Source organism: Ursus americanus, chromosome 26, assembly GCF_024610735.1.
Source record: "Ursus americanus isolate L20-20 chromosome 26, mUrsAme1.1.p, whole genome shotgun sequence".
In the NCBI taxonomy this organism is placed as follows: Eukaryota; Metazoa; Chordata; class Mammalia; order Carnivora; family Ursidae; genus Ursus; species Ursus americanus.
In genome coordinates, this window is record NC_142152.1 from 42,591,181 (window position 1) to 42,606,836 (window position 15,656).

Genomic DNA, 15,656 nt, shown 5'->3' on the forward strand with positions numbered 1-15,656 from the left:
TGATTCCCCATTTATTCTTTTTAGAATTTTCAGGGCTCTTTTTGTTTTTCACTTTTTCCACTTGAACTTTGAAATCATCTTGTCCAGTTTCCAAACATGGTTTGGAATTTAATGGAATCACATTAAATTTATGGGTTAATTGAGGAGGAATACATTTATGATGTTGAGTCTTTCTATTCAAGAACATGGTGTGACTTGCCACTGTTTAGTTGTCCTTCTGAGTCCTTGTGTAGCATTGTGAAGTTTTTACCCTAAAGATCTTACAGTTTTGGGGCACGTGGCTGGCTCAGTCAGTACACCATGAGACTCTCAATCTCAGGTTTATGAGTTTGACCCCCAGGATGGGTGGGTGTAGAGATCACTTAAAAAAATAAAATCTTTAAAAAAATAAATAAAAGAGGGGCACCTGGGTGGCTCAGTGGGTTAAGCATCCAAATTGTTTCAGCTCAGGTCCTGATCTCAGGGTTGTGAGATGGAGCCCTGAGTCGGCCTCTGTGGGGAGTCTGCTGGAGATTCTCTCCCTCTTCTCCCTCTCCCCTGCCGCACCCCACTCATGCATGCTCTCTCTCTCAAATAAATGTCTTTAAAAGACAATTAAATCCAGTAAGGCTTTTAAAAAAAAGATCTTATAGTTCTTACGAAGTATATTCCTTGGTGTTTTATCTTATTCATGGCTATTGTAAATGAAGCCTTCCATATACCTCCTAACTAGCTGGGCTTGTCCATATAAAATACATGGATTTCTGTAGAGTAAGCTTATACCTAACTACCTTACCGAACTGTCTTATTGTTGTTTCTCCATTCATTCTGCTTCATTTTTCCAAGCAAACAATATCATTTGCAAATAATAATTTTACCTTTTTCCCCTAATTGGCATATTTTGCACACCTAAAAGTCACTTGTTTTCAGAGATCCTTTTTACTGATAGCATCTGTATTAATTTCTTAGGTCAGCTGTAACAAAGTACCACAAACTAGGTGCCCTAAAACAACGGACACTTATTGTCGCACAGTTCTGCGAGCTAGAGGTCTGAAGTGAAGGTGCCGGCAGGGCTGCGCTCTGAAACTTGTAGGGGGGACCCCTTCCGTCTCTTCCTAGGTTCTGGCGGCATCTGGCCAGCCTGGGGGGCCTGACACTGCCTCTGCGTCACAGGGTGCTCCTCCTCCATGAGTCTTGTATGTCTGTTTCCTTCTTGTTAGGACATCAGTCATATTAGATCAGGGTGCCTCAATGACATCATCTTTTTTTTTTTATTCGGCAGAGATAGAGACAGCCAGCGAGAGAGGGAACACAAGCAGGGGGAGTGGGAGAGGAAGAAGCAGGCTCATAGCAGAGGAGCCTGATGTGGGGCTCGATCCCACAACGCCGGGATCACGCCCTGAGCTGAAGGCAGACGCTTAACCACTGTGCCACCCAGGCGCCCCTATGATATCATCTTAACTGAAGTACATTTGCAAAGACCATATCTCTAAATAAGATCATATTTACAGGAACCGAGGATTAGAACATTAACATATCCTTAGGGGGACACAGTCCATCCATAACGGCACTGAACTGTTCTCCTTGTCTTTATTCACTGTGAAGATGAATTTATAGGAGTCCATGGAATTATTTTTTTGGTTTGAACAAGTGTCTATCAAACCCTAAGAGTTTGTATGTAAAATGTGGTAGGCGTATGCATTCGGGTTGAGGAATAGGGTTCAAAGCTTTCATGGGGTTTCTCAAAGGGTCTGTTATCCCCTAAAAACTTAAAGAATTGTTAATGCAGACCAAAAATATAAGAAGCATTACATTAAGTCCATTCAAAATAATTTATAAGCCTATTAGCTTTGCTACAATATGGATAATTATGGAAGTCATCTATGTTTAGTAACTTTTGACTACCATATGTTTATGTTGAGTATTACTGTTGAAAAAGAGCTTTTATATACATTTTGTCTTTTGAGTCCTTTCATATTATATCTATATATCTATATAGATATATATATCTATATAATCTATATATCTATATAGATATTATAGATATAGATATACTATTATAATTTTAGATGCAAAAAAATAGATTCTATATATATCTATATATATATATCTATATATCTATATATATATCTATATATATAATATATATATAATAAATGAAATATTTTTTTAAAGATTTTAAAAAATTTATTTATTCATGAGAGACAGAGAGAGAGACAGTCTGAGGGAGAAGGAGAAGCAGGCTCCCCTCGGAGCAAGGAGCCTGACTCAGGACTCAATCCCAGGACCCTGGGATCATGACCTGAGCTGAAGGCAGACGCTTAACCAGCTGAGCCACCCAGGCGCCCTAAATAAATAAAATCTTAAAAAAAAAATAGTGAGTAATGAAGTCAGTTCTCAAACTTAAGGCTTAACAAAACCCTATAGGTACAGTCGTCCCCCTTTACCTGTGGGAATTACATTCTAAGACCCCCAGTGGATGCTTGAAACCGTGGAGAGTCCTGAACCCTGTATGTATGTTTTTTCCTGTACATAGGTACCTGTGATAAGGCTTAATTGTTACCAATCAGGCACAGTAAGACATTAACAACAACAAGCAGACCAAAATAATGAAATACTGTAACAAGGTATATGTGAGTGTGGTCTCTCAACAGATCTTCTTGTTGTATCGTACTCAACGCTTCCTCTTTTTGGGTGAGATGTGAGATGATAAAATTCCCATGTGATGTGATGAAGTGAGGTGAATAAGGCAGGCACCGTGATGCAGCACGAGGCTACTACTGACCTCTGACAACAGTCAGAAGGAGGATCATCTGCTTCTGGACCACAGTTAACCCCGTGTAACTAAAACTGTGGAAAGCAGAAGCATGGATAAGGGGGTACTACTGCATGTATACGTTTTAACTTTTCAGAAATGAAATCATATTATACTTACTCATCTGTAACTTGTTCTTTTACTGAATATACTTTAGACAGCTTTCCATGTCAGTCCATATGGGCTTATGCATTTATTTTTAACAATGGCAATGTATGGAATTTCCATAATTTATCTAATTCTTTATTGATGGGTATTTGGGTAATTTCCAATTTTTCACTATTAAGAACAATGCTTCAGTGAAAATCCTTGTATACATAAACTTTATACATTTGTGAAGATAAACTGGTAAGAATTGGAGTTGTTGACTCAAATCCTGTTAACTACAATAAATATTTTGACATCCACAAATTGCCCTCCAAATAGTAGCAATTTACATTCCCACCAATGCCTCTTAATACTTTTACAAACATGAAACTCCGTGGCAATACTATTATCAATTATATATTGGTAATTGATATTTTCCAGTGTGATAGTAAAAAATTGTTTTAGTTTGCGTATCTTTCACTAGAAAAGTTGAGCATTTTGGAGTGGGGAAGTTCTTCCTAAGCGTGATAGGGAACTCAGAAGTCATCAACAAAAAGTCTGATAAATGCAACTTTGTGAATTGCTTGCTTATGTCCTTTGTCTATTGTTTTCTTTTTTTTTTTTTTAAGATTTTATTTATTTATTTGACAGAGAGACAGCCAGTGAGAGAGGGAACACAAGCAGGGGGAGTGGGAGAGGAAGAAGCAGGCTCCCAGCGCAGAAGCCTGATGTGGGGCTCGATCCCATAATGCCGGGATCACGCCCTGAGCCGAAGGCAGACGCTTAACGACTGAGCCACCCAGGCGCCCCTGTCTATTTTTTTCTACTGGGTAATGTTTCCTTTCTAATTGATTTAAACAACCATTTTTAAGGATTCTATGCACTTGCCATACGTGTTACAAATATTTTTTCCAAGTTTGTTTTCTTTTTGAATGGTGTTTTGTATGCAAGATACAGAATAAAAATATCCTGTGACTTATTTGTTTAGGGCTATGTTTAGAAAAGTCTTCCCTATTTCAAGATCACAAATATATTTATTCAAGTAGTTTTTTTGATTCTTATGGTTAATTTTTCTATTTAAATCTTTGATCCATCTGGAGTTTATCTTGGAATGAGAAGTAGGAACCCATGTTTATTTTATTATAAATGGCTAGTTGGTTGTTCCAATACCTTTTATTAAATTAACCCTGCCATCTTTACCATATGTCCATTTTTACTGTGGTCTAATTCTGTACTTTATTATAGTGAATTGATGTTTTAATTAAGGAGGCTTTATAATACATATTAATATTTGGGAGGCAAACATTACTTTTCTTCTTTTCAGAATTTTCCATGATTCTCAAATATTTTATTCTGCCAAATGAAATTTAGAATAATTTTGACAAGTTCTAAAGAAAATTCTGTTTAGATTTGGATTGCATTCAATTTATACATTAATTCAGAAAGAACTGGCATTTTCCCACAACTATATGGTCAACTAATCTTCGACAAAGCAGGAAGGAATATCCAATGGAAAAAAAGACAGTCTCTTCAATAAATGGTGTTGGGAAAACTGGACAGCAATATGCAGAACAATGAAACTGCACCACTTTCTTACACCATACACAAAAATAAATTCAAAATGGTTTAAAGACCTAAGTATGACACAGGAATCCATCAAAATCCTAGAGCAGAACACAGGCAGCAACCTCTGTGACCTCAGCCACAGCAACATCTTACTAGACACGTCTCCAAAGGCAAGGGAGACAAAGGCAAAAATGAACTACTGGGACTTTGTCAAGATAAAAAGCTTCTGCACAGCAAAGGACACAGTCAACAAAACAAAAAGGCAGCCTACAGAATGGGAGAAGATATTTGTAAATGACATATCTGATAAAGGGTTAGAATCCAAAATCTATAAAGAACTTAATCAAACTCAACACCCAAAAGCCAAATAATCCAGTTAAGAAACGGGTAGAAGACATGAATAGTCATTTTTTCCAAAGACGACATACAGAGGGCTAACAGACACATGAAAAGATGCTCAACATCACTCATCATCACAGAAATACAAATCAAACCCACAATGAGATACATCTCACACCTGGCGGAATGGCTAAAATTAACAACACAAGAAACAATGGGTGTTGGCAAGGATGTGGAGAAAGGGGAGCCCTCTTACACTGCTGGTGGGAACGCAAGTTGGTACAGCCACTCTGGAAAATAGTATGGAGGTTCCTCAAATAGTTAAAAATAGAGCTACCCTACAACGCAACTGCACTACTAGGTATTTACCCCAAAGGATACAAAAATACTGATTTGAAGGGAAACATGTACCCTGATGTTTATAGCAGCAATGTCCTCAATAGCTAAAATATGAAAAGAGCCCAGATGTCCATCGACAGATGAATGGATAAAGAAGATGTGGTGTGTGTATATGTATATATATATACATATACACACACCTACACAATGGAAGATTATTTAGTCATAATAAAGAACGAAATCCTGTCATTTGCAATAACATGGATGGAGCTAGAGAGTATAATGCTAAGCTAAATAAGTTAGAGAAAGACAAATACTATATGATTCCACTCATACGTGGAATTTAAGAAACAAAACAGATGAACATAGAGGAAGAGAAAAAGAGAGGGAGGCAAACCATAAGAGACTCTTAATGACAGAGAATAAACAGGGTTGCTAGGGGGAGGTGTGTGGGGGATGGGATAGATGGGGAATGGGTATTAAGTAGGGTACTTGTTCTGATGAGCACTGGGTGTTGTATGTAATTGATAAATCACAGAATTCTATTCCTGAAACCAATTTTACCATATATGGTAACTAACTAGAATTCATATAAAAACTTGAAACAAAGACTGGCATTTTCACAGTGTTGTGTCTTCTTACCCAAAAACGAGGCATTTCGTTTAATTAGTTTCTTTACAGAGTTTTATAGTATTCTTCAAGTAGTTTTTGAAAACTTTCTACATATAGTCAGAGACATTGTGCGGCTCAACCCCAGGGGGCACCACCCACACTGTGGTCAATGAGACAAAAGGTCCCCACTTCCCTGTGTGACAGGTATGAGCAACTATGAGTTTATTCCTTTTTAATTTTGTTATTGTGAGTGATAGGAGTGATATTTCCTTTTGTTTTATAAAATTAGTTACTATTTTCACCTGAGAAAGCTTGAATACTGATTTTATAACTTGATGTCTTATTTCACTGTCTTGTTAAGACTTTTTCAGTTGATCCCCTTAGGTTTCCCAACATACAGTCTTACATAAATTATGATAACTTCATTTTGAACTTTCCCCTACAGTACTGGCTAGCACTTCCAGCACAATATTAAATAATGGAATCTTGAGTAGAATTCACGACATGTCTTTTGACCTTAAGTCTAATGCTCTGTTTTGGGTACATATTCAATCCACAAAACAGTCCTGAGCACCAAGTACCTTTCATAATCTTTTCTTATCCCAACAGGAAGATCAAGAGCTGCAATAAATATCCAGTTGATAATTCTTCTGTGAAATTCTCCGGCAAATTCAATATTCTATATTACTAAAAACTGAAATGTGACCCTGAAGAAAGAGTATTCTCCAAGGATATGTTTTGGGTTTTTCTGGGGTGGGGGCGCGTGGGTGGGAGAGGAACGTGGACTGAGCCGGGGCTAAGGCAGTGACTGAAAAATGGGCACACCAAATAGTTATTTACTTGAAAGTCAAATGCATAAAATAAACAAGGGGCTGAACTACCCTTTACCACACCCACCAAAAGAGCCTATAAGCAGAACTATTTGAGAACACAGTGATATGACCCTAAAGCAAAGCTTAAGCTCGGGGGTAAGGGAGGAGAAAAGCACGCATGAACGAGCATGTTTTCAAGTAGGTGAGCTGCAGTCATGTGTAGCTAACATCTAGTGAGAGGAGACAGCAATGTAATAAATGTCATGATAAAGTTAAGTATTAACATGAAGTACTAAAAGTCAGAGAATGTTTCTTAAAGGAGGTGCATCATTCATTTGCCAAATATCTAGAGCTCCTACTGAATCCAGCCCCGAACCTAGAAGCAAAAGGATGAGCAAAAAGAGAGGATCCCTGTTCTCAGAGAGCTTACAGGCCACTGGCAGAGGCAGATGTTACTCAAGTAAATACATAAACATACGTGGAGATAATATGTGTATGTTATTAGAAGTCGTGACAAGTCCCACAAAGGAAATAACGGTGCTGAGAGGATAATAAGGTGACATAACCTAGATGTGGGAAAGCCTCTCTGAGAAAGCAGCCTTTTGGCTGGAATCGGAGGGAAGACGAGGCAGAGGCGACATGGTGGGTGAGGTTTAGCCGTCTAGCCCCTCTGACGAACACAGGTGAGAGGGACTCTAGCTTGTGCGAAGGCACAAACGCACAGGTGCAACAGGTCTGAGGACTACAGGTCCTAGAGCTCAGTGAGGGAGCATGCAGAAACAGAAACACCGGGAAGAGAAAGGGAAAAAACCCCACAAAGATATTAGCAAGAAGGAAAAGGAGAAAATCAGAAATTCAATTCGGCATGTGCTGAACATTTACTACGTGCTTCATGATCTACCAAGGGAGTCTTCCAATTCCAAAGAATAAAAAGACTGGTTCTCCTCACAGTTAACTTGGTCTAACTGGGTTCCTAACAGAAACATTGTCCTTTTAAGATAATCTTTCAGAGAATACTCCCTACCCCAGCCTAGACTAGATCTTTTTAATATCATAAACTGTGTTTTTACTTTCCCAAACAGTAACTCTTAAAATAGAATTTGAAGTTAACAAACACATCTTCTTTTCTGTCACAGGCCCCCAACTGCCACTTCACTGAAGCCTGTGCCTAGAAATCGCTCAGCTTTACTGGTCACTTCTCAACAGTCCCAAAATGTCCACGAAGCTCTCCAGGGAGTGACCGAGAAGCGTGTCTGACCACGTATGACCAGCAGCATGTTAATTTTTTCTTTACACGGAGCGTACCAGCTCTTTTTGTTCAATCCCCTTTTCTCTCTTTCCTGTTTAAGGTTCTCAGATAGAAGAAATCAGAAGCTGTCATTGAGGTTATTAAGCTTGAATGCCCTTGCTCTAATCTCTAAAGAGATAAAATCCACCATGTTTATTGGGCTGCCTGGAAAGGCTGTCGCTACCTCCACCCAGAGGGGCTTAACAATGAAAAACAAAGCTCTACAAGTTCTAGCTACGAGAAGTGGTGTCCTAATTTGGGTGCAGTTCTAAGAATACTATAAATAATAATTCAACTGGTTCTGTGCTTGTGAGTGACAGAATGTCACAGCCTTGTGACAAACCATTCCTTCATTTTCTTCCTATATTTCTTCTTTTGTTATTCTGGTATGGAACCCACATTTCTGTCTTATCCCTAGAGTCGAAGACAATCAAAACAGCAGACATGCAGCTGTATTTATGAGGGGGGTGGGAGACAGTTGTGGATCTTTTAAGGCTGGGACTAGAGATGGGCAATAGGTCGAGGTGTTTTGTTTTAATTAGAGAAAGAGCAATTCTGTTGACAACAGCCAGCACCACTGCCAAGCGCTCAGGCAGAACTGACCCCCCAGTCCCGCTTTGCTGCCACTGCTTTTGCTCAGGGTCATAGTTTACACTGCATGGAAGGAGGCGGTGGTAGCGTGAGAGCTTGCTCAGGAGAAAGGGTAAGACACTGCTGGAACATATTATCCTAGACGAGATAAGAGGAACTTATTATAAGAACATGGTGGAGAAATTAGTTTTGGAAAGAAGAGACACCTCTTCCTTTGATCCAGAAGAAAAGAGTAAAAAGATTCAGGTAGAGACAAAAACGCCGGTAGAGGGGCACCTGGGTGGCTCAGTCGGTTAAGCCTCTGCCTTCAGCTCAGGTCATGATCCCAGGCTCCCTGCTCAGCAGGGAGAGAGTCTGCTTCTCCCTCTCCCTCTGCCCACTGCTCATGCTCTCTCGCTCACTCTCTCTCTCAAATAAATAAAAAAAATCTTTAAAAATGCAGGTATAACTTGGAAATCGAGGAAGGTTCATGCCCTATGCCAGAGACTCCCAAACTTTGTAGGTTTTCAGACCCATAACAGTTCTGTTTATTAGATGTCCAAGCAATCTAATAAGTATTTATTCCGAATAATTTAGTAGGTATTTGAAAAATAAACTGGACACTGTACAGTTCGTTCTAGATTCCATTTAACAGCACATACAATTCGCCCACTTAAATGTATAAATCAGTGGTTTTTAGAATATTCGGAATTGTGCAACTATCACCTCAATCAATATTAGAATATTTTCACACCCCAAAAAGAAACCCCATTCCCATCAACAGTCACTCCTCTTTCTCCCTCACCCTCCCTGCTCTAGGCAACCATTAACCCATTTTCTGTCTCAATAGATCTGCCTGCTCTTGACGTTTCATGTAAATGGAATCACGTGATGCACACCCGCCTCCTCTCACTTGGCATAGGTTTTCAAGGTTTATCCACGTCACAGCGCGCACCAGTATATTATTCCTTCTTCTGGCTGAATGATATTCGATTCTGTGGATACACATTTTGTTTATCTAGTCATCAGTTAATGGACATTTGGTTTGTTTCTGTTTTTTGGCTATGATGACTAATGCTTCAATGTATACTCATGTGCAAGTTTTTTGTGCGGCGTGTTTTCACTTCTCTTGGGTATATGCCTAGAGTGGAACTGCTGGGTCATGTGGTAACTTCAAACTTTTGAGGAATGCCAGACTAGTTTCCAAGGTGCCTGCACACTACCAGAGGTACTGGAGGGTTTGAATTTCTACACATACCCACCACTTATAACCATCCTAGTGAGTGCGAAGTGGGATTGGACTGTGGCTTTTATTTGCAATTCTCTGATGACAATGATGTTGAACATCTTTTCCTGTACTTATTGGCCATTTGTAGATCTTTGGAGACATGTCTATTCAGATCCTTCACCCATTTTAAAATTAGGTGATTTGCTTTTTGGATTGTAGGAGTTCTATATATTCTACATACTTATCAGATATGATTTGTAAATATTTTCTCCCATTCTGTGGGTTGTTTTTTTAGTTGAGTTAAAAAACTTTGAATTAAAAAAAAATACATGTTTGCTTCACTTGAATTGCTATTCTTCCCCTTTTAATAATGTGTAGTTTAAAAACAAGTGATTATTTTACTCCAAGAGGTTTCTCTTTAGAGACCTGAATTCAGATTTTATTTCTGCTAATACTTAAGCTCTAAGGTAGTAACTTGGACAGGTCATTTCATGACCTTCTTAGTTTTCATGCTTATAAGGGAATAATGGCACCTACCTTATAAGGTTATGCATGAAAACAAGAACATGTATAAGCACTGAGCATAATGTCCACATAGTAGGCTCCCACAAAATATGCTGATTGGCCTACTTTAAAAGATCTTTAAAGGGGCGCCTGGGTGGCTCAGTCATTAAGCATCTGCCTTTAGCTCAGGGCGTGATCCCAGAGTCCTGGGATCGAGCCCCACATCAGGCTCCTCCACTGGGAGCCTGCTTCTTCCTCTCCCACTACCCCTGCTTGTGTTCCCTCTCTCACTGGCTGTCTCTCTGTCAAATAAATAAACAAAATCTTTAAAAAAATAAAAATAAAAAAATAAAAGATCTTTAAAAAGCACTTATACTTAAAGAACTCACATTTCTAGATATGTGTGAACTATTAAGTATTGTATTCACTTCATAATGGTTGTTGAAGAAAGAATAAGATGCTTTGTGCATGATCATTTTGTATCTAAAAACATGTCGTCATTTAGTAATCTTGATTGTGCGTCAGTTTTACCATTCTGCAAATCTGAGACAGAAAGCAGGCATGCTATATTAAGGACACTATGTTACGTGATGTTTTCCAAATTTGTTTTCAAGTCCAATAATGGCCTTATAAGGAAGTACCAAGTCATAATAATAGAATACGCTCAACCAACAAGAAAAATTGGAGAGATTGGTTACTTTACATGAGTCAGTAAAGTTTTTAAATGTGGTTCCTAAAGACACCTGTGTATGCCTTTTTTTTTTTTTTTAAGATTTTATTTATTTGTCAAAGAGATAGAGACAGAGAGAGCACAAGTAGGGGGAGTGGCAGGCAGAGGGAGAAGCAGGCTCCCCACCAAGCAAGGAGCCCGATGTGCGACTTGATCCCAGGATCCAGGGATCATGATCTGAGCCAGAAGGCAGACGCTCAACTGACTGAGCCACCCAGGCATCCCTGTGTATGCTTATTTCTATTTTTAAATTTTATTTATTTTCTTAGGTAGGGGAGGGGCAGGAGAGCAAGAGAGAGAGAATCTTAAGCAGGATCCAAGCCCATTGCAGAACCAGACGGGGCTCAACTTCACGACCCTGAGATCATGACTTGAGCCAAAATCAAAAGTCAGACACTTAACCAACTGAGGCACCCAGGGGCCCCACCTATTTCTTTTAATAAAATAATTGTGGAGGCACACCTGTGTGCACATGCACATCTTCTCTGTCTCTCAAATAAATAAACCAATCTTTTTTTTTCCCCAAAGATTTTATTTATTTGAGAGAGGGAGCATAAACGGGGAGTGGGGGGGTAGGGAGGGGCAGAGGGAGACGCAGACTCCCCTGCTGAGAAGGGGGCCTGACTCGGGGCTGGATCCCAGGACTCAGAGATCATGACCCGAGCTGAAGTCAGACGCTCAACAGACTGAGCCACCCAGGCACCCTGGTCTTGCTATTTCTTGAACATGCTAGGTACACTCCTGCTTCGGGAGTTCTGCATGGCTTTCCCTAGATCTTCCCATAGCCCGCTCCCTCACCTCTTTTAATTCTTTGCTGAAACATCACTTTCTCAATGAGCCTTATCTTGACCACCTTATCATAAACTGCAAACTACCCGTAGCACTCCCAATCCCCCTTGCTCACTCAACTACTTTTTCCTAGCACAATCACTATACGATTTACTAACCTGTGCTTATTGTTCATCTGATCTCCTTGCGAGAATATAAACTCTGAGTGAGGGATTTTTGTTTACTGATGCATCCCAAAGGCTAGGACAGAGTGGCACTTATGGGCATCAAATAATATTTGAGGATACAAACAATTTTAAAAAGGTCCCTCATATCCCTGAATGCGCTTACAATCTGGTTGAAAGTTAGCATATATACACTAAAAGATAAATATCAATGTAAGATAATTAGCATGTGCTGACAAATACCAAAAGAAGATACTGTTTTAGGATATCACTTATGACAAATGAAAGCTCAGAGAAGTGCCACAGAAGTTTAGAGAGCTAATTTTAAAAAAATTTGGGGGGGGGTGTTCCTGGGTAGCTCAGTTGGTCGGGTGTCCAACTCTTGAAAATCTAATGAAAGCTATACACTCCAATGATATAATGAACATGTACACAAAAGTTTAATACAATTACTAGGAGTTCAAACACTTCCTGGAGCCAGCCATGAATGCTGAATAGAGAATCCTTGGTTTCAAGTATAGTTTTTAGGCTTGGAAAGGCTTGGTAAAGATGAGGCTTCGCTAGTTCTTGAAGAACAGGGTATGAACACAAGAGGAAAGGAAGGGCATAAGCAAGAGAAGGAGCTAAGGGTGTGGGCAGTACAGTCCGTACTGGGGGATTCAGGTAATACGTAAGAATAGGCTGTGACTTGCTTACTGTGACTTATACAATACGGTTACTGAAAGTTTTTGGGTAAGAGAATGTAACATCTAAGGCATTGTTGTTGGTTTTTTAAAGATTTTATTTATTTATTAGAGTGAGAAAGAAAACGAGAGCACAAGCAGGGGGAGCAGCAAGCAAAGGGATAGGGAGAAGCAGGCTTCTCAACACAAAGCCCCCGATTCAGGACCGGCAGATGCTTAACCGACTGAGCCACCCAGGCGCCCCTCTAAGAAATTGTTTTAAGAAAATAAATTTGGTGGTTGTTTACAGGAGGAAATTTGAGAGAAAAACTAAAATCAAGGAACTCATTCACGAAGCTGCCATTATATAATGATTCAAATTTGAGAGAATGGAAAGGGAACTAACCAGGTTTAGAGACGGATGACTGTGAGGCACCAATACATTCAGAAATGCCTGGCTTGACAGTGACAATTAGAAATGAACTGTATTTAGGTCAGGCCCTGTTATACAAATTTGGGTGTTATTTATTGAATCCTTGAGTGTGTGTGGGGGGAATTATAAGAGAAAGACATACAAAAAATAGAGATTATTTAAAGGCTCTGAATGGGACAAAGGGGACAGCCTATTATTATTGTGATAATAAAATATGTTGAATTTATAAAGAATAAAACCTTAATAGCCTGAGGCATACAGGTATTATTGCTAATTGAGGTTAATTGTGGTTAATTGAAGGCTAATAAAATTTGTCTTAATTTTTGCTTGCTGAGATTTTTTTTTTCTTTTCTCCAAAAAGTATTATGCTCTATTCCCCCTTGATAACCAGGGAACACAGCTGAATTATATTTAGTGGATTCAGGATGTCACTATCTCTCAAGGTGATCATTTTAAATACATATGTTCAATGTAAAATAACACAAAGGAAATTGGGATAAATCCGTGGTGACGACCGTACACATCCTGGCATTTAAAAGACTTCTGTTATCTGTTTGACTTTTAGAGAAAGGCAGATAACATCAAAACAATTAGAACCAAAGGGTCTATGAAATAGGTAGGATCTTGCTCTACTGTCTTCTCGCCAACATGAATAAAGGATACAGGATGTTGGTGTCAGATGCATTATTACATCATTGACAGTACCTACTCGCTTTGTAATACATAAGAAGTTTATGACTCGGGTTCCTCTATTGTGGAACTTACTCCATCTACTAATTTTGAGACCTCCAGCTATGATTTGAATTTAAGGAAATAGTTCATTCTTGGTCTAGCAAAAATACTGGCTTCCCCCTCCCCGCGGAATTCACCCAGAAAGTTTCTGTCGCTTTAGAAACTGTCTTATTCTAGCCAAGAAACCCAGATATAAAATAGTGACTGTCTAATCCTCAACACGTGTGCTGTCCTTCCATCTCTGGATCTAGCAGTGTGCGCACACAACTCTTGTCTAGTAATCTCGCAGATCCTTTAGCTTTTTTCTTTTTAATCAATGGTCTCTACTTGTCAAGCTATTGAGCAAGACTAGTGACTCCTGCTTCGATTGGGTCTCTAGTTCCGAAAGCCACTGCCCGACCCGACTCTCCCCCTTTTACTAAACACCTGGTGAAGACAAACTTAAGAAACAGAAGTGCCAACACACCCTACTTTGCTCCACATTAGCCAATGCTCTCCACCGACAGGCATCCAGACAGCCGACCTCCAAAGACCGACGCTGTGTGCACACACTCAAGAGTGCTCGCCCCCGGCCCCGCCTAAAGAAACACGCCGAAGCGGGAAACTGAGGCCCCCCCAGTACCTTCTCGGAAACTGGCTCCCGGAGGCGCAGAGGGGCTCCCGGACGGTGGTGCGGGTGGCCGAGCGCAGGCCTGGGGGAGGAGCCCCCCCAGCCTCGGGGCGCTCCCGCATCCTCCCGAAGGCAGAACGCCCGAGCTCCGGCACTCGGCACCCCACGTGCACACCCCGCATGGGGGGGCGACTCTCTCCCTCCGCTCCTCGGGGTCCCGGGGCCCCTCAGGGTGAGGCCGAGGCAGTTGAGGAGGCCCCTCAAGCTCACCTCTGCGATGCAGACTGCAGACCTGCCGCGGCTTCGGCTTACGGGTTCTGCCCCGGGGGTAGCAGGGAGGCGGAGACGGAGGCGGAGTCGGTGGCAGAGCTAGCCCGACCCCCGGCCGGAGGCCGCCTCACCTGCACGGCCACTGGGCCGCCTTGAGACCGCGCCCGAGGGAGGGGCCTGCGGACGCCCAGCCGGGCGGAGCGCGCCAGGTGAGCACGCCTGCGCAGTCGGGCCGTAAACAAGCCCGCCCCTGCCCCTCGGCCGGCCTCCGCGGGGCCGGCTCGCGAGTGGGAGGGGCCAGGAGGAAGAGGCGGGGGAGGGGGGAGAGAGCGAGAGCCCGGGACGGCGCCTGCGCGGTGGGCGTGATCCGGGCACTTAGGGCAGGATGAACGCTGCTTTCCAAGATGGCGACGGAGGGAGGAGGGAAGGAGATGAACGAGATTAAGACCCAATTCACCACTCGGGAAGGTCCGTACAAGCTGCTGCCGCACTCGGAGTACAGCCGGCCCAACCGGGTGCCCTTCAACTCGCAGGGATCCAACCCCGTCCGCGTCTCCTTCGTAAACCTCAACGACCAGTCTGGCAACGGCGACCGCCTCTGCTTCAATGTGGGCCGGGAGCTCTACTTCTATATCTACAAGGGGGTCCGCAAGGTACCGACCCGGGCGTCACCGGGGCCAGCCAGCGGCGTGGGCAGAGGCCGGGAGCAGGGCGGTGACAGTGGGGGCCAGGGTGACCGATAGGGGTGGCGGTCGCTCTTACTTTTGAGTGGGCCGGTAACTCCACTGGGGTGCTGCTGAGGAAGGGGGATTTACGAGTAAGGAGGGTGGTGTTTCAAAGGGGTGAGGGCGGTGGAAAGGGACCGTGGGGTGCGGGGTTCCGTCTGGGAGGCCCCAGAAAGGGCCGGCTACCTTCTCTCTGGCAGGGTCCGTCAGGCTGTGACACGGCCAGGGAGCGGGCCTGCGAGTCCCCGGAAGAGGTGGGGTGGCCGTCTGTCTGCTTGGACTGCCTCGCCTACCCGGAGAGTTGGGAGTCTCGCTCCGGGTTAGAGAACAGGGGCGCGGGGCGGCTTGGGAAGGTCTGTAAGGCGGAATCCGGGCTGGTTTCGGAGGACTTGAGACTAGGTC

The 15,656-nt window shown here is 42.1% G+C and overlaps 2 protein-coding genes across 16 annotated transcripts in view; one reads left to right on the forward strand and one right to left on the reverse strand.

The window, feature by feature from the left end:
• LOC123778161 (uncharacterized) overlaps window positions 1-14,763 on the reverse strand; it is a 35,890-nt gene extending 21,127 nt beyond the window's left edge. For 6 of the 11 annotated variants that reach the window (XR_006775808.2, XR_015721888.1, XR_015721891.1 and 3 more), the window contains exons 1-2: window positions 14,272-14,523; window positions 9,311-9,402 (exon numbers count right to left, since the gene is read on the reverse strand). Coding sequence is in view for 1 of the 11 variants with exons in the window: in XM_045775387.2 (XP_045631343.1) it covers window positions 9,311-9,402; window positions 14,272-14,441 (262 nt within the window). In the remaining 10 variants the exon portion in view is untranslated. The other 5 variants (XR_015721895.1, XR_006775810.2, XR_015721892.1 and 2 more) reach the window with 3 other exon arrangements.
• Window positions 14,764-14,878: 115 nt separating this feature from the next.
• Window positions 14,879-15,656, forward strand: part of WDR20 (WD repeat domain 20) — a 63,655-nt gene continuing 62,877 nt past the window's right edge. For 3 of the 5 annotated variants that reach the window (XR_006775832.2, XM_045775423.2, XM_087856227.1), the window contains exon 1: window positions 14,880-15,182. Coding sequence is in view for 4 of the 5 variants with exons in the window: in XM_045775423.2 (XP_045631379.1) it covers window positions 14,934-15,182 (249 nt within the window). In the remaining variant the exon portion in view is untranslated. Of the gene's footprint in view, window positions 15,183-15,656 lie in introns of all 5 variants that reach the window. The other 2 variants (XM_045775424.2, XM_087856228.1) reach the window with 1 other exon arrangement.